The 18,496-nt window shown below is 37.6% G+C and overlaps 2 protein-coding genes and 1 long non-coding RNA gene across 3 annotated transcripts in view; all 3 read left to right on the forward strand.

The window, feature by feature from the left end:
* LOC144430347 (uncharacterized) overlaps nucleotides 1–18,496 on the forward strand; it is a 55,176-nt gene that overhangs the window by 5,527 nt on the left and 31,153 nt on the right. The gene's annotated exons all lie outside the window — the stretch shown is intronic.
* LOC120330059 (ADP-ribosylhydrolase ARH3-like) lies at nucleotides 7,728–11,816 on the forward strand. Its single transcript, XM_078118688.1, has 2 exons — nucleotides 7,728–7,838; nucleotides 9,274–11,816. The coding sequence occupies exon 2, from the start codon at nucleotides 9,294–9,296 to the stop codon at nucleotides 10,395–10,397; it is 1,104 nt and encodes a 367-aa protein (XP_077974814.1). The 5' UTR covers nucleotides 7,728–7,838; nucleotides 9,274–9,293; the 3' UTR covers nucleotides 10,398–11,816.
* On the forward strand, nucleotides 11,807–17,831 carry LOC120330060 (lysophospholipase-like protein 1). The gene is made up of 4 exons (XM_039396875.2): nucleotides 11,807–11,941; nucleotides 12,373–12,500; nucleotides 14,489–14,641; nucleotides 16,425–17,831. The coding sequence occupies exons 1-4, from the start codon at nucleotides 11,911–11,913 to the stop codon at nucleotides 16,830–16,832; spliced, it is 720 nt and encodes a 239-aa protein (XP_039252809.2). The 5' UTR covers nucleotides 11,807–11,910; the 3' UTR covers nucleotides 16,833–17,831.

Consider the following 18,496-nt stretch of genomic DNA (forward strand, 5'->3'; position numbering starts at 1 on the left):
TACTTTTATTGGTACTCCTGAAGTATGCGCACCAAGATGTCGCATAACCTGAACCTTAATCTGGTACACAACCTACGGTAAGTTCAGGTTGTGCCCCATCTTGTAGCGCATACTTCAGGAGGTCCCTTTTATTTTATGCGAAAAGTCCTTATATGCAACAATTGCTTTGCTTTCAAATTTTGGCATTTCCATGTAGCATGTTCCAGCGTTCCTTTGTTTTGCAACTTCTTCAATCAGGTGTAAATATTACCCAAATGCATTGGCATGGCTGTAACGTGTTTGCGTCCCAATACACTATGTACGTCGTTTTTTTCGAGCTTCCTAATGTTGCCATCGAAACTTTTTATAAATATCATTATGTGTGTCATTATTGGTTGACAAGAACGTGCATTTACACGTTATGAACTTTATTTATAAGTTTTGTTCGTTTTCCAGGCATTTCTGTTATATGGTTGGTTTGCTTCATTAAGTTTTGTATTTTCAAAATGCAGAAATAAATTTTATGAGCCAACCGAAAAAATGATCTAACAGTATTGATTGAATATCGCTTTGTTCGGTATGCCAGACCAATAAAAGTCATCTAGTCTGACGACGCTTATTCCAGTGAGCAACATTAGAAAAAAATAATGATAACAAATCAAAACGAAAGCGCATCAAAAAGCTGTGAGTAACTGACAATGCACACTCACGTAACTTCCAATTACACTGTGCAACAAATTTGAAGTGAAAAAAATGTACAAGATATATAAGACCTGTCTCGGTGTAAGAAAAGTATGCTGATTCCAAATCTGACATTTATTTCTCTGGATTAGGTACCATTTTCATGTGTTTTATTATTATTTATTTTGAAAAAAAAACACCGAATTCACCAGTTTAAACAACATTTGTCCTCTTAACCCTCTTGTGTAGAGTGGCATCATCCTTTTCTAAAATTCCAGCAGTAGCTCGGCTTAAGGAAGGAAACTTTTCTGCAAGATATGCAAATGCAAAGGAATCCTTGTCCAGTGCTTCCACAAACTGCTTGAACAAACCGAGTTTAATATGCAAAGGTGGTAAGTGGATTCTATCACTTTGCAGAAGTGGTTTGTGTTTGATGTTATGTTTTCCTTGCTCAATTTCATCTCTAGCGGGCCAGTGCTTGCGTACATAGTGTTCAACTCTTGCTCTAGAGTCCCATAAGCACAATAAGCAACAAAATTTAGTATAGCCTGACTGAAGGCCAGTGAGCATGGCTATAACCTTGAAATCTGCACAAACATGCCATTTATAGACGTTATACTGTATGCTTGTTAAAATTGTTTTTAAATTTTCATATGATTCTTTCATAGTTGTGCTGTAAGCTATAGGAACAGATGGCAGGATGTTACCATTGTGGAGCAAAACAGCTTTTATGCTTTCCTTGGATGCGTCTAAGAAAAGTCGCCAGTTGGTGTTATCATATGGTATTTCCAGTTGTTCAAAAAGTCCAACAATGTCATTGCAGAAGCATAAATCATCTGCCAGAGTGAAATAAACATGCAAGTTTTGTGCACGTTTTCTGTATAATGTTATTTTCACCCCTTTTCTAAGAAGATTTCGTTCTTTAAGCCTTGATGCAAGAAGTTCACGTTTGTCTTTGGTTAAATAAAGATCTCTACATAAGTCATTCAGAGCATCTTGAGAAAATAGTATTGGTTTATCATTGCTTTCTGAATCAGAAAATCCTACTGTTCCATCACTGCAATGTTCATCCCCACTGCTTGAACTCTACATTTCCTGATCAGGGGGTTTTGGTACAGGTAATTCTTTTGAGTGCCCAACTGGGCGTATTGCTGACTGCAAATTTGGGTAAACAATGTGTTTCTTCTTTTTTGCTGTTGTACAGCCGGTATAGTCCTGCTGACAAAAATAGCAATCATTAGAATGATCTTTCTGCTCTCGCCAAATCATTGGCACACCAAACTTCATGTGAACATTCTTTTTTGCATACCATGCGCTCAATGTTTTCGCACATGTAAGGCAACAGGCATGAGGAGCCCATGATTTGTCTTGGTCTCCTATATGACAATGAAAGTAGGCCTTGTACAATTTCTTGATATGGCTGGTAATGCTGCGCCTTTCTTTAGCAAATGTTAATTCGCCACATATGTAGCAGAATTTGCTTGGATCATTTTTGCACTGTCTTGAAGTCATCGTCAAAGCCTATACTATAACCCTTGCCTGCCACTCTAGTACTTATGTTACATCTGCACAGCAGGGTAGGTCTTTCCAGTAGTAGCAGTGGGGCCTATCTATGAGTAGTAATTTGTTGCAAACTGGTAAGTCACATAATTCAATAAACTGAAACTAGAAAAGTATAACATTAAGCATACAAACTTTCTTTTAGTGCTACACTGTTGTAAACTCATTACAGCTAATTACTACCCTGCCAGTTTAATGTACACAAATTCTACTACAATTCTATTTGAATAAAAAACACCTGATGAACTTTTGGTTGAAACAGGCTGTTGTGTTTTGCAAATGATAAATAATGTACATAATATGTGTATATTAAACTGTGTTTTTCTCTCAAGATTTATAATATAATACACATATTATGTGACCGCAAAGACGGCAGTAACCCATTTTTGACGTTTTTACTGAAATTCACGACTGTGGCAATTTTGCGAAAACTATACCTAATTCAACAAAAAGAAAGCCAGAAACAAATTTTCTACGTTATTATGTATACAAAAATTGCTGCAGATACCCTGTACTTTTTTTAGTGTTGCACAGTGTTCTATCAATATAAATCGTTGATTAATTGGGATGGAACAAGAACAATTATGGACTTTTCCCCGAGCATCGTTTTCCTTGTTTACTTCGTGACATTGGCCAATCAGCAAGATGCAAAAAGTCACGTAACAATGTCCTCTTTTCGCATCCGCTCAGACACTTTTTCCACTCAGACAGATTTTCAAGTGTGGTTGTAAACATTACCTCGTTTTCGCGTTTTTGAACTTTATTAGTTAGTTTTCAGTTGTGCTTCGAAAACTTGAATATAAATCAGATAATTCAATGGTCACTCTGTCTTCCTAGGAGTTTAATTTTAATGCAGTAATAAAAATTAGGGTAGAAATAGCTGTGATAGACTAGCCTGAAATTCTTTACCGGTACTTTAAAAAAACAGATTGTTGTATTCGATGAATCATAATGATGGTTTGAAACACATACCCCATTTTACAGGCGGCAACTCGCAAAAGCACTCTTAAAATAGCCACGAAAATTTTGCAATGGTAAAGTAGGCTATAGAAAGAATTTTTCGGGGGTCAAAGGTCGGGGAAAGATCCATTCTGGGTTGGTTGCATTGAGGTGTATATAACTAGAGTGCGCATTGGCGGCGCTACACGTTTGCGATTTTGTGCTGAATTGAAGGTCGCGGCGGCCATCTTACTATGCGCGACTTTCTGCTTGCGGGTGCAGTGAGTGGGTTGGATTAGCCGAGTCAACGGTGCAAAATTTTTTTTTCTTGTCATTTATATTTAGTCGAGGAATATTGTCGAAATAAGGAAAAGCAAATCTCAATGAATAAATTTTTATGGCTGCAATGACACAGAAGAACAAGTTGATTTCACTGAGGTACTTATACTAACCTTACAAAAATGCTTTGGAAACATTTGAAATCTGGAAGGAAATGCATCTACCCGTACTCGTACTGTCTGTCCCGTCCTATCCAAATCTTTTTCCTTGAAATGGTCCGAACATAACAAAGAAAATTGTGTAGGCTGCCAATTTTTTCTACGGCATTTTGATATCCATACAGACCGACGAAAAATATCTTTGGGAAACCCAAAAAATAGAAACTATGTCACACAAAAAATAAAATAGGTTGTTTTAGTAGCCTGGGGTTTTCTCTATTTGATGATCTAGTCAGTTTTCTAGAACATCATTATAAATAATATGTAGCATAATTGAAGATTATCTTATTCTTCATACAAATGTTTGATGTTTTCGATATATGACCGGGTGGTAAGAATACAATCACTAAGGTCATCCGAGCCTGTACCACCCAATATGGAATAGGCTACTTAAATAAATAGTTGACAGGTTCAATATTTTCAACTCTCACAATATTTGTAACTTTTATACAGCATATAAACATTACCATGCTATTTTTGAAATATAAATTAAAGCATAATACATTGAATAAATTTTTTGAATAAATAAAACCATATGGCCAACCACGGCCTCTCGTCGGGTTACCAGTCCATGTCGGGTATGGGATTAGTTTTAGTTATTTGTTTTTTCGGAAGCATGGGCTTGATGGCGGAGGAAGCCGTAACCGACCAGCGATTGATGGACAAATAGAATAACCATTCAGTATTTTGGGGCCATGTTCACAACACGACGTAGGTACTTCTAGTTAGCGTGGCACAACCATTTCACAGTACAGTACTATTTCACGTCACAGTAACGTACTAAGGCCCTCCAAGCTATACTAACTGTCCTCCAAGACGTGCAAACGATCACCCGAAATCGATCAAGCTATTTTCTCGTTTTCTTGTCGTAACGATCCCGATATGAGAGAGTTAGCTATCTTCGGCGAAGATGCTATATCGGGCGATCGTAGCTATATTTTGGCAAGCTTCTTGACGTGATTGTGAGGTCGCAATGATGTAATCTTTGGATGACAGAGCAAGGTAGGGGTTAAGAAAAACATATGCAAAAATGGTTGTGCCACACCAAATACAAGTACTTACGTCGTTTAGTGAACATGCGCCGTATTTTGTATATATAATTTTCTATCATATTTCTTACACATGAAAAGTTCTGGAAAATTTCCTTTTGACTAAGCTTTCCTCAACATCACTCCCCTCACTGTCACTTCTGGGTCTCTTTCTTGCCCTTTTTTTATTGTACCGAAAAGCTGAGCAAATGCCTCCCTTGCCTTTTTGTAATTCTCGCTATAAAATAATAACATGCAACAAAACATATGACAGTACTAACAATAACATGTTCTCAATCTGCAAGTCTTTGGCATAACCTCGTGCTCTAATATAAAGCCTGACTTTTAGGTTTTCTTCCCGATACACTCAGCTACTTACCATTAAAGCAACATTCTGAATTGAAAGAGTTAAATACAGGTACTGTAAACGTGAAAATTTTAAGATCAAAGCCCATGAATATCCTTAATGCTACTGTATACAGTAACGTACCGTACCTTGTTGATGGTGTTGGTGCTCCTTGGAGTACCGGTATCAATTTCCATATTGACGATGGTGCTTGTACTGGTAACATGATCCATGATTAGATGATAGACTAGGACACTAGGTACCGGTAACTTAAGTCTAAAGTTGTGGACAAAAAATTATAATAGGCATACGACTACTTACTAGGAGTAAAGGCTACCAGATTAACACTACCGGTATGTATGTATGTATGTTTATTCGTCTCGTAAAAGCAATATAAAAGAGTAAGTAATTATAAATGCTGAAGACGGGATGTATGTACGGGATGTACAAGACCATATTGGCTTAAAACGCAAATGTGCGGCATACACCCCTTACGTATGTTAGTACCGTACCCAGAAGAGTGTTATAGTTCGCTTATTATCTTCATTTGCCCAAATTACTGGTTTTCCTCGTCAAATATTAAATATGCCATAATTATAACCCGATTTATCCGGCGAACGAGATGACGAGGCGAAGCCGTCGTCGCACGGTCGCGCGTAGCAAGATGGCGGCCGTCGTCTTCAAATCGGCACAAATTTTTTGTTCCTATGCGCACTCTAGTTATACACACCTCAATGGTTGGTTGCCAAACTTTCAGAACGGAATTCTTACCGATCAATTTTGACGTGTAACGTACACTTTATTTTCGGTAATTTGAATAATTTAACGGCAGTACCGCTGCTTTTAGATGCTAAATTGACGTATTAATAATTGTGACATAACAATATAGTAGTCTCTTTTACGGAACTAGTGAAGTTAGTCGCAAACCCAGTGATAAATGAACTGCCTCCATTTCTAAAAAATATTTTGTATTGATATTTAATAAACAAAAATGTCCATGACTGCCATACTGCTTGGCCGGGACATTCAAGTTCGCCTGGCGGGACACCGAGACAGCTTGTCAAAATCGGGACTGTCCCGGCTAAACTAGGACGATTTCTAAGCCCGCGGGTAACCAGTACCAGACTAGACAAGATAAGATTTTATTTCGATTCATTCGCAAAAACAAAATAAACATATATACACAAAAGATTAAGGCGAAGAATCTGGAAAGTGAACAAAACCTAATAAAATAGGTTTAAAACGTATTAAACGCGTTCACTTACCAAAGAAGAAAGAAACGAGTCACAAACAAATAAACATGAATATTGACGGCAGTCATTACTCAGGCGTTTCACTTGGTAATCAGGTTGCGTGCAATCATTTCAAAAACAAAAAAGTGAATTAAATATCCGCTGTGCGTGTGATGCGGCATGTAAACAAACAGTCCGAAAAATCCTAGTAGGAGGTGCGAATGCATGTTTCCGTTCCATGCTCAAACATATATCTAGTAAAATCTACTAATACGTTAACACACCAATGTAAAAATCGATTGTGAATTTTCTAATATCAGTTCGTGCAGTTTAACCGTAGTAGTATATATTTACGGTTTAACATTTGTATGTCCGGTCTTCTCCATATTTGAGCAGAGCATAATTTCGTTCATCACAAAATCTTCCATTTTGCACCCATGTTGCACATTTCCAGTCCATCATTAAAAAATCTGCTATTTCTGTTATTTGTTTATTGATGTCACTAAGTCTGGGATTCACTTCTCGAATGCAGATAGGATAGGATTTACATATTTATCCCGGGGAGAGGAAAGCCGATAAGACGGCTTATCCATATGGCGATCCACGGCCTCTCGTCCGGTTACCATTCCATGTCGGGTATGGGATTAGTTTTACTGTATTGTTTGTTTTCGGAAGCATGGACTTGGTGGTGGAGGAAGCCGTAACCGACCAGCGGTTACGTGAACCACCCAACGACGGCGAGGAGTCCAGCAATCCTCTCGCACATCACCATCCCTGCATGGGATTCGAACCTGCGAACCCACGCAGAGTAGTTAGAGGTGCGGTGGCGAGCGTATTCCTAACGCTTAGCCCGTTGAGCCACACCGCCGCGGACAGGGTGGACCTTTGATTGACGTTTGATTCCGGGAATATTCTCTCTATACTTTACCATGGCAAAATTTTCAGTGCTTAATTTGAGAGTGGTTTTGCGAGTTGGCGCCTGTAAAATGGGGTATTTGTTTCAAACCATCATTCTGATTCATACAAGGGAGTCGATGCTCGGGGAAACATCCATACAAGCCCCACCGGTTTTTCGCCCACTAGGTGACGTGAGACAGTTTGGGTTATCATTTTGGGAGATCAATGAAAATATATACATTGGGGATTTTTTTTGTCAAACCAGAAAACAATAGTACGTTACCGGTACCGTTGTACCGGTAACAAAATAACATATTATTCGGGGGATGACTGGGCAGCCGGGTGGTAACGATTCAAGGTTGATGTTAGTCAGTTACTGTGTCATCCAATGCAGATACAGAATAAGTTGAGACAGTCCTGTGTTATAAACTTCCAGTATCTGATACCGGTGCGCCAGTAAACTATAATATACGGTACAGGTACGGTACATTATGTACCGTACAAAAACAATCTTATTGGAAGGGAATTGAATTTTTTTTTGTATTTATTAAACAATTCAAATAATTTTCAAGTTCCTAAAGCAAATATTTCAAAATCGAGAACTCACTGTCGAATACAGGGAGTCCTCGACTTACGACGTTGTTCCGTTCTTGAGAAGAGGTGTAACCCGAATTTCAGTGTAAGTCGGAACATGATACTGTACAGTACATAAATTACTCTATATATATCGAACTGTATTGTAAAGTATGGTACAGTAATAAAATGTACAAATAATGCAAAAAGTACGATGTAAATGACGAAAACCAATGAGCCCAAAGCACTGATTTTCTTGATCACAATTATTCAGTTTAAGGGCTTAGATATTAGTCTGCAGTACAGAATTCTATTTTATATTTTTTTGGAAGTGCGTTCGTAACTTCGAAACAGTGTAAGTCGCGACCGTCGTAACCCGAGGACTCCCTGTATACTGAATTTATTTTAATAATATAGAATGGCAGTACGGCACACTATCTCGATTCCGGATTTGTGGCGGTATTCTGGAACACAAAAAAATACATGCACGTCTCTCTATGTATACTGCCTTATATGATTACATATACGATATATTTCCGAACCATTTTATTCAGTTCAATGTCGGTCTGAATGGGGAGTTAGTCTCGGGAATTGCATAAAAATGATAATATAAAATACACATGGATTTATTGATATTTCTTTACCATTGTAGCAACATATAAGGGTACACTGCCTAACTATACCCGAATGTCCTTCAAATTCACATGCATTTCTTTTTGTTAGTTATACATTATTTAAAGGTCCTCTAGCCAGTTTTGAATGCAGCTATAGTTTATAATGTGTGCACAAATACGTGTTACAATAATACTAAAAATAATATTAAAATTATAATGAATGCGAACTAAAACTTCATATTTCTAGCCCTGGAGAGGAATTCTTATTTTCATACGCTTCAAGCGGGGCTGGATTAACCATTAAACAAAATAATCATGTGCTTGCTGAAATTCCATAGCCAAATTTTTACTAATGCCTCAGTGTTGAGTTGAATTATACGAGTTTGTCAGACGATTTAGATCTCAATAATGGGTTTGGTTTGAATGAATTTTTGCCTATTTTTTTTCTCGAGTATGATTTCAACATCTCCATGTATGCTTGTAGGTATGAGAACTGACTCCCCCCCCCCCCCCCCAAAAAAAAAAATCATGTAAATTAATCATAACTTGACTGAGTTAACTCAGTATTATTAAGCTGTTTTTGTTCTCACTGTTAGTTTTGATAGATAATATCTTGACTTCTCGTGTAGCTTATTGTGGTAATATTTTGGGAAACACACATATATATATATATAGGGTAACAAAAGTCTTCAGTGCTTAGTTCCAGCCCTGGCCTCAGGTCTGCATAGATATGAGAAATTATTCAAATACCCATCAGAACATAGCCAAAATTTGTAACATTATTTGTGTTTTAAAAGTGTATCACCTACACAAAAATTAGAGATTTAACTTCTTGCATACTGCCTTATTCCCATACCCAACATGGACTGTCTGTCACATCCATTTTTTACTCGATGGATTTTCAAAGTTTTATCTTATTATTTACAGAATAAAATTGATTAATCATCATGACAAATGGACAAGAACCCACTTTGCAGTCAAAATTCCAAGGTGTCTCTCTTGGTGCTTTGTTTGGAGACTGTTTCGGTGCAAGATTTGAGCACATGAAGGGGACGCCTATAGAAGAAGTGATCGTACATTTTGATGAAGTAGTTGAAAAAGTGAACACTTCTAAAGCACAAACTGAAAATAGTGTAGAAAAGGGATTCATGGGTTACACTGATGACACTTGTATGACCTTTGATCTGGGTGAAGCACTTGTGGATAAAAAAGGTTACAATGCCAAATATGTTCTCAAAAAATTTACGCAGACTTTCTTAGCTGCACCCCTTGAAAGGAATTATGGAGACAGCGTTCGGAAAATATTTTATAAACTGAAAACTGTCGGTTTCCGTGGTGATCCATATGAACTGGCAAGTAAACAGTTTGATGGATCAGGTTCTTATGGTAACGGTTCTGCAATGAGAGTTTCTCCAGTTCCTTTATTTCATCATAATTGTATTCCTGAGATGGTGACACTAGCCTCAAACCAGTCTAAATTAACCCACTCGAATCCAAAAGGTATCAATGGTGCGATATTTCAAACGCTCGCAATTGAAAAAGCTATGACAACAGAGAAAATAACTGACACAGGCAAATATTGCAGAGAATTATTTGAACAATTAAAAGAAACCACCCCGGCCCAAGAAGACTTGGGAGTTTACGAGGAAAAAATTGAAAATATTGTGAGTTTATTAAACGCAGATCATGAGGTAACGCTTGAGGAAATAAACGACAAAATTGGAACTGGCGTCGCTGCTTACCAGTCTGTCCCGGCAGCGCTATTTTGCTTTTTGCAAACTCTTGATGAGTCAAAGATTTCAAAATTGTCTAAGTTCAATGGTATGGTCCGAACAGCCATATATGCAACAGCTATGTGCCATGATTCGGATACAGTGGCCTCAATGTCTTGTGCCATTGCCGGAGCGTATTATGGCGTCGAGTCAGTTCCGTCGGAGTGGGTTTGGGCTTGTGAAGGATCTGATAGGGCATTGAAAATTGCAAATGCACTATTCGAGATTAACAAGAGTGGGGGGAATATGAATAAAGATAAAGAATGTAAATTGATGTAACAGCCTAAACCTATTTTTACTACACTCATAATCCCTTTTTTCATATATATGTATTTCCCCGCATACAAGCTGACCGTTTTAAGACGGTGAATTCCTAAAAATTAAGTTAGCATCACGTCATTTCCTTCGAGTGTGATCAGAGTTATGCGTATATAAGCCAAATTTTTAAATGCGATCGACAGAAATCTTACTTTTTTTTAGATTTAAACTCGTCCTATGTGTGAGGATATACGGTAGTTTACTTTTTCACCATACTGATACAAATGCGTTATTCGAGATTAACCAGAGTGGGGGGAATATGAAAAAAGATAAAGAATGTAAATTGATGTAACAGCCTAAACCTTTTTTACCAGACTCAAATAATGGTTCTTTTTTTTTCATATTACACCTGTATAATATCAATCAAAATACGGAAAGGATTAAAATTTTAAAATCAAATTTTTCTTTTATAATAATGATATTTTTACAAACTATAGCAAATATTTATACCTATATTCTTATAAAGCATCATTATTCTACATCATGTTAAATATGTACCTATTTTTTTATTAATCACTTTATATCAGTATATATAATGGTTCATATAAACTGTATTTACTCTGTGTCGAATTAATTTCTAGATCAGAGCAAAATGGTGTTGGAAAAGCATGAGAATTTATGTCTCACTGTAAATGCCGCGAAATTGCATTTAAAAAAATGTAGAAAATTTTTTGCTGGCTGCCTGTGGTATGTCAATAGCTGCTAAAAATGTTTAATATTTGGGAAAACATGGTTCTTTTGGGCTGGATTTTCAACATTTATCCTAATAGGAAAGTGGTAAGACAGCTTGATTGCATGGCGAACCAACGTCTCTCTCTGTTTACCAGAGTCAACAGCTCTCTCAAGTTTTTAAAAAAAATTGTATCAAAGCGAGGTTATGTACATCACAGAAAAGCTATCAGCCGCCACTGGTAAAGTAAAATCAGTTTTGCCCTAAGCATTGTGACCCCCTTCAACTAATCTGTGGTGCTACGCTGCTCCCCCCCCCCCTGCTCTATGGAATTCTGGCACAAGTTAATATCGACTTCTGAAATGCCAAGGGGGTACTGAAACTGTATTGAAATTCAGTTTATGATCTCCCTCAAGCTAGAAATCAGGATTTTTCTCTTCCAATCTGAAGGTTTAAGTTCCTGAAAGTTGAAATTCCCAATTGTATTTCCACCTCCAAAATTAAAGTTACATTTTTCTTTATGGTCTGTCTTGCTTTTCCTAGCAATTATCAACACTTTAAATCTTATCGAAGGTTTTGTTTGCTCTCCTGATTTCATAATCAATGTCTATCATTTTCTTGTGCCTTATTATGCTGATTATAGAGTCAAAATAAACAATATTATTATATTATTAATAACTTCAATAATGATCACTTTATTTTTTATTTAGTGTGACTTTTAGTGTAAACCTTTTAATCGTTTCCAAGTCTTAATATGCCCGCCACCAGAATAGCGCACTAACAAGGAACTCAACTTCTAGGAAGATGCTTCATACTATGGTTGATGAGCCAACAGGTAAAATTTTTGGAATTATTTTTTCATACAGGATTTACATATTTATCCTAGGGGAGAGGAAAGCTGATAAGACATCTTAATTTTTTGGAAAGCCATAGCCTCTTGTCCGGTAACTAGCCATATTCAAATATATTAAATTCGTTTTGGACATCCTTGCTCATTTACTGATGCGAAGGCACTCCCGTAGTATGTGTACCAGGTCAGGGTTGGGACATAATTTTATTTCGATTTTCCTTATTTTAGTTCTATTATGAGTTCAGGGACTGTCTGTGTTAGCCAAGTGAATATACCCCCTGCTTATAGGTTTCAGTCTCCTTACACAACCTAATGTAAAATAGGCGAACAAAATTAGTTACCTCCATATTGGTACACATACTTCTGGAGCGCCGATGCGAAAGTGTACAAGCACTGCTCCAACTTATTCTTTGCAGGCCACCATTCAGCGACTCTGATATTTCTTCATGGTTCAGGAGGGGCGGGGGTCACAGTTCGAAGTTGGATTCAGGAATGCTTTGCCAGGATTGGTGATGAAGAAGGATTACAGTTTAAGCATATCAAGGTATGAGGAAGTAAAATAGTTTTTCCCTATCGATGTGAATTTTTCAACCCCATAAAGTGAGTGTAACGATATACATTTTTGTTTGTGTGCAGCATGACTCTTCTTGCTGGCTCGGCGGTGTGGCTCATCATGCTAAGCGTTAGGAATACACTCTCCACTGGTCCTCTGATTACTCTACGTGGGTTCCCGGTTCGAATTCTATACAGGGATCGTTATGTGCGAGAAGATAGCTGGACTCCTTGCCGTCGTAGGGTGGTTCACGTAATCGCTGGTCGGTTACGGCTTCCTCCACCACCAAGTCCATGCTTCCGAAAACAAATAACTAACCAATGCCATACCTGACATGGAACTGGTAACCGGACGAGAGACCGTGGTTTGCCATATGGTTAAGCCTTCTTATCGGCTTTCCTCTTCCCTTCGAATAAATATGTAAATCATATCCTAACCTTGTTAATAATAAACAGGCAGTTTTGTTATTCGATTTAGGTATCATATTTTTCTGCGTATTATAAGTGCTTTCAGGGTTAATTTCATTTTTAAAATTTGGTGTGCGTATTATGCATTGTTGTTGTAAAATATTGATCAATGTTTTATGCCTGGCACATACTTTTCCCACATATTAAACTCATACATATTATGTGAGAAATGTGATATATAAGCTACAGCGCATTTGGAGGTCATTAACTGGAATCAAGGTCATCAACCAACCCCCAGTGAGATATAATCATTCATTGACTCAAATGACCTGTGACCTGGGGTTTAGAGACTCCTACACAACACTGTAAATGCAGTTCCCTCACAGAGGGTTGCGTCAGCATTACTTGTATCTAGTGAGACTCCAAGTTAAATGGGATTTACATATTTATCCCAGAGTAGAGGAAAGACAATAATACGGCTCCATCGTCCGGTTACCAGTCCATGTCGGGTATGGGATTAGTTTTAGTTATTTGTTTTTGCAGGCATGAACCTGATGGTGAGGAAGCCGTAACCGGCCAGCGGTTATGTGGACAACCCTACGGCGACGAGGAGTCCAGCAATCCTTTCACACATGAATAATCCCGCATGGGATTCGAACCTGCGAAGTCACGCATTGTAACCAAAGGTGTGGTGGAGAGCGTATTCCTAACGCTTAGCACGATGCGCCACAGAATTATTATTGTGTCATTACTTCAACAGCGTGAGCGATGTCATGCGCGATGTGCTGGGTAAATATTTCAATTACAATGGAGAGAGATAAGAGTGCTTATCAGCGCAACTAAAAAGGATAACATATCGTAAATGTGATTAAAATTCGGGCCTAGTTGCTAACGACGATTGCGCACAAATGATAACGTTTTGACCACGAGACGGCTGGCCGTAGATCAATGCTGTTGCGCTTATGCAAAAGATACAATCAAATTTAATCCAATACAAGCCATCTCGTTTATGATCAGACAATCACAGCTGGACAAGCGATCGCGTGTATGCGTGCACGCTTTTTATCGTGAGAACTTGGTATGGTTTGAAGCTTTTGGAATTACCGGCAAGTCGGCATAATATTTTCTCGTTGCAGGGTTCTGATACGTGAATGAGCCGATTTTTTGGTGCAATCTGAGTCATGCGCGAATAAGACGGTCCCTCAGTTTGGCAACTTTTTTTTTGAGTTTTAGACTCGGCGTATTCTCGATCATATACGGCAGGGCTGCTCAACTGGCGGACCGCATTATCAGCCCCACTTTTGACATTTTCTTTTATAAAATCACTTTTATAGATTTAAATATATATGAAAAGAACTATAACGCCATAATAAACAATCTTGAATAGGTAATAATCATTAGTCGGCCGAGGAATTGCGTGTTTAAGGATGCCGAAATATAATTTCTGGAAAGACCGGACCCAAATATTTTTGAAGTTTTGTATGCGGATCTTCGGTAAAAATAGTTGAGTAGCCCTGATATACGGTATGTATTAATAGATTAATCTTGTGTTGTTTTTTATCTACCTTTCAGGTAATCTACCCTACAGCCACCCCACAGCCATACACTCTCACAGGAGGGGAGCCAAGTAATGTCTGGTTTGATAGAGTTGCCTTGCAGCTTGAAGCACAAGAAGCCAGGAAATCAACAGATAAGATGTTAGAAATGTTGGCGGAGCTTATTCAGGTTAGAAGACACTAGAGGAGGAAAAAAAATTAAAATTATAAACATGTGGTTCAGGCTTATTTACGTGCTTATCACAATTTACCAATGATGGTGTCACTGAGGGCCAATTCATTAAATAGCTATCTATCTAACCGCCAGATTGTCTCGCTTAGAATTGGGTACTCCTGTAGTATGTGTACCAAGTTAAGGTTAGGCCATAATTTTGTTCCGATTTTCCTTTTTTAGTTCTATTACGAGTTCGGCGACTGTCTGTGTTAGACAAGTTAATACCGGTTTATCTCTGGCCATGCGTTCAGTCCCTTTAAAGTTTACAAAACTTGATGTAAAGTAGGCGAACGGAAGTAGTTACTTCCATATTGGTTACGCACACTTGTGGAGCGCAAAAAATTGTTGTAAACATGTCGGCCAGGCATATTCACGAGCTTATCACAATTGAAGAATTTTGATGTCGCTGAGGACCAGTCCATCAAATTTGTATCATAAGCAGCAGATTGTTTTGTAAACATATCTTGCTTGAATTTGTACTCCTTCATCACTGCTATAGGGCTATTCCAAGTGACTCTGCCGGACATTTCCAGAAATTTTGCATGTTGTCAGATGCAATATTTTTTTACATTTTCAGCTACATGTTTTGTGTCATTGTCCAATTAGTTGCTTTATGGGGTTTAAACAAAGTTGCAAAAAAGTTACACAAATGACTTACCGTACTTCGTGGATATAAAATATATATAGAAAAGATAGCGTGACATCCACCATCTCTCATTGAACCACATTTTAAAGCCTTAACTTAGGGGTGTGCAAGGTTTATTGACCAGTGGCCAGAAATGTCGCCCAACTAGACTGGCGGGCCATGTAAGTGTGACGTACAAAGTTACATTTTATGAACAATATTTACAGTAATTTTGAGTTGGGTTGCGCGAGACTAACTTCCTATCTTTTCTCTATGCCTTTATGCTAGTGGATCCGTATGCGTATACTGCAAGGATACTGTAGCTGGAATAAACATGACTATTCTATCCAATTAAAGAGTCCAGCTGCACACTAACACAAATGTATTTCTGTAACGTTTCGTCTGACCAGAGTCAGACTTCCTCAGACAAGCAGTTTAGTTTATGTAAATGCTTTGAGCAATCCGCTTGAGTCGAAGAATACCTCGTCCACCCAATAGTAGTGGTAGCCTGAAAGGCTCATAACGTGGTCGCAATTTGAATGGCGGATTGTTACCAATGACTGCTCTTTAAAAGCAAGGCAATGGGAACAATGTGTTGCATTAGGAATTGTGCGTTATAAAGGACGCAAATATTTACAGTGTTACAAAAGCAAAAGTGGAAAACAATAAGCCCTGTGCCAAAACTAAATCCAATCGCAAACTCAACAGATTCCTTGAGGTATTTTTGGGCTCAAACATCAGAATTTGGTTGTGGCCGCATGAGGCGAGCCAGATTAAATTAGCCAACGGGCCATGGTTTGCCCATGTCTGCTGTAAATGCTATTATACACGTATTCCAATTTTCTTTTGAAAAATAATAATAGGGCTTATTTTAGGGATGTCTTTTATCATTTACCGAAAAAAATTGCAAAGTGGAGAATACAAACGAGTAGGAAAGCTTTCTTGCCATCGACTTGGACTTATTTTAAGGGGAAGGCTTATATTAAAATCATTTTTAAAATTCATGCTAGGTCTTATTTTCAGTGAAACACAGTAATTCTAACATTTAGTGTTGGCATTTGGCAATATAGAAATTGAAAAAAAAGGCCATTTCAATTCTTCATTTTGTTTCAGGTCGAGATTGACGCCGGTATTCCTCCTAGCCGTATCATTATCGGCGGATTCTCTATGGGAGGTTCAATGTCATTTCATATTGGTTATCGTAAACGTCTAGATCTGGGAGGGATATTCGCAATGTCATCATTTCTTTATGATGACTCTGCGGTTTATCCTGATTTAAAAGAGCTCAAAAAGAAGAATAGTGATGTCACAATGCCTGAATTGTTTATGACACATGGTACCCAGGATGAGTTAGTGCTTTTTCAGTGGGGTAGGAAGACATTTGAAAAATTAAAAGAATTGGGGGTCAAAGGTCGTTTTCATGCCTCAAATCAGACTCACCTAATACGTTCGGAAGAGCTTGTTTTGTTAAAAAAATGGGTGCTTGAGAAATTGCCTAGTAACTTGATAAGTAAGCTGTAAACTGAACAAATTATAATTGCAGAGATTTGATTTTGCAATAATTTTATTATCTTTAAATTATCTTTATCGCTTATTGAGAAGTTTCATTAAATAAAATCCCTAGAAATGACACTATTTATAATATTTGATAAAAAAAACGTTTGATAGTCTTAGAACTGCAGAATTGAATGAATACATAAATCAGGGTTGTTCAAACCCAGGCCCGCGGGCCACATGTGGCCCTCGTTACATTTGCGGGAGGGTGAGAAAAAATAAACATATATTGTTACATCACTAATATCACTAAATTGACTACAATGACTAGTGTTATGGCTAGCTGAGGCAACTAGCGAAGTTGAGTAATGTGCTTGGCAGTCTAAATTGTTAACTGGCTTTCTATCTTTTTGGTCGGGAATATATGCTAATAAAATAGCCCTCATAAAAAACTAAAATCGAATGAAGGAATCCATTAGCATAAGTTGGCTATGCCTGATAACTAAATATTAATATTACAAAAAATGCGGTTTATATGTCAGATAATTTAGTAATCACTAATTACCTGAAATTAATAAATCTGAATTTCTAAAAGGGGATTTTCTCTTTATGGCACTTTCTACGTTTTGAGGGGGTTTGAAAGCTTACACTGCATGCAGAATATAGTAAGATTTTTTGCATGTTTTAGTGAGTTTTTTGATGGTTCTTTCATGTTTTAGCTTGATAAATGACAAATAATGATAATGTGTTTGAACAATAAAAGTGTTTGTTTTGTATTGCAATGTTTACCTATTCTTGGCACTATTGTGGCCCGCGAAAAATGCAAAAATAATTTTGTGGCCTGCGAGGCCGACAACCTTGGACAACCCTGACATAAATTATTTAAGATTTTAATTTTTTAGGTTAAAAATACTGTGAATCACTATGCAATGTTTGTCCTCAATTGTGGCCTTTCAAATCAAATGATAATTAAAGTGTGTATGCCAGTCTATTGCTATGCAGTGTTTTCTGTGATTGTGGTATTTGTGCCAGTACATATAAAAGCAATTTATCAATTCCTTTTTACATATAGTTGGGTGGCAAAGAGGAAACAATATTGTAGCTCATATATATTTCATGAAAGTGGTTCGATTGCCAAAGCCGTACTCGTCCATGATAAAAGTGTTCTAATAACTTAATTTCAGACCTTAGAAATTGAATTAGGTATTGAACCTTGGGTGTCGCTGTGCAGTAATCAATGCTGATTACCCGCGACTTCCCTTCCCCGGCAAAAATGTTTGTTTAATCTTGTATTTTGTCAATTTCGTAAGTAGGCTATTTTTTTACTGGATGAAAAAAAAAATTGACTATGACTCTGAGCCCTCGGCTTTACCCTAGCGAAACAAATCGCGAATTTCATACCCATCTATTTTAGGATAGTATCGCGTTTTTTCTCATCAAAGCTTATTAGGGAGAAAGCATAGACGTGGGCATGCAATATTTAAAAATAGGCTTCTCAGACATAAATAGACCTGAAGCTGATATATAACTGGAAGTCCCGAGAGTATAGTTGGGATAGAATTTACATATTTACCCCGAGGGAGAGGAAAGCCGATAAGACGGCTTAATCATATGGCGAACCGCGGCCTGCCGTCCGGTTACCAGTCCATGTCGGGTATGGAATTAGTTATTTTCGCAGGTATGGACTTGAT

The sequence above is a fragment of the Styela clava genome, chromosome 12 (assembly GCF_964204865.1).
Source record: "Styela clava chromosome 12, kaStyClav1.hap1.2, whole genome shotgun sequence".
Lineage (NCBI taxonomy): Eukaryota > Metazoa > Chordata > Ascidiacea > Stolidobranchia > Styelidae > Styela > Styela clava.

Coding starts and splice junctions, on each gene's coding strand:
- LOC120330059 (XM_078118688.1), top strand. CDS start 9,294: ATGACAAATGGACAAGAACCCACTTTGCAGTCAAAATTCCAAGGTGTC.
- LOC120330060 (XM_039396875.2), top strand. CDS start 11,911: ATGCTTCATACTATGGTTGATGAGCCAACAG. Junction 11,942..12,372: donor TATGGTTGATGAGCCAACAG/GTAAAATTTTTG, acceptor TATTCTTTGCAG/GCCACCATTCAGCGACTCTG. Junction 14,642..16,424: donor TGTTGGCGGAGCTTATTCAG/GTTAGAAGACAC, acceptor ATTTTGTTTCAG/GTCGAGATTGACGCCGGTAT.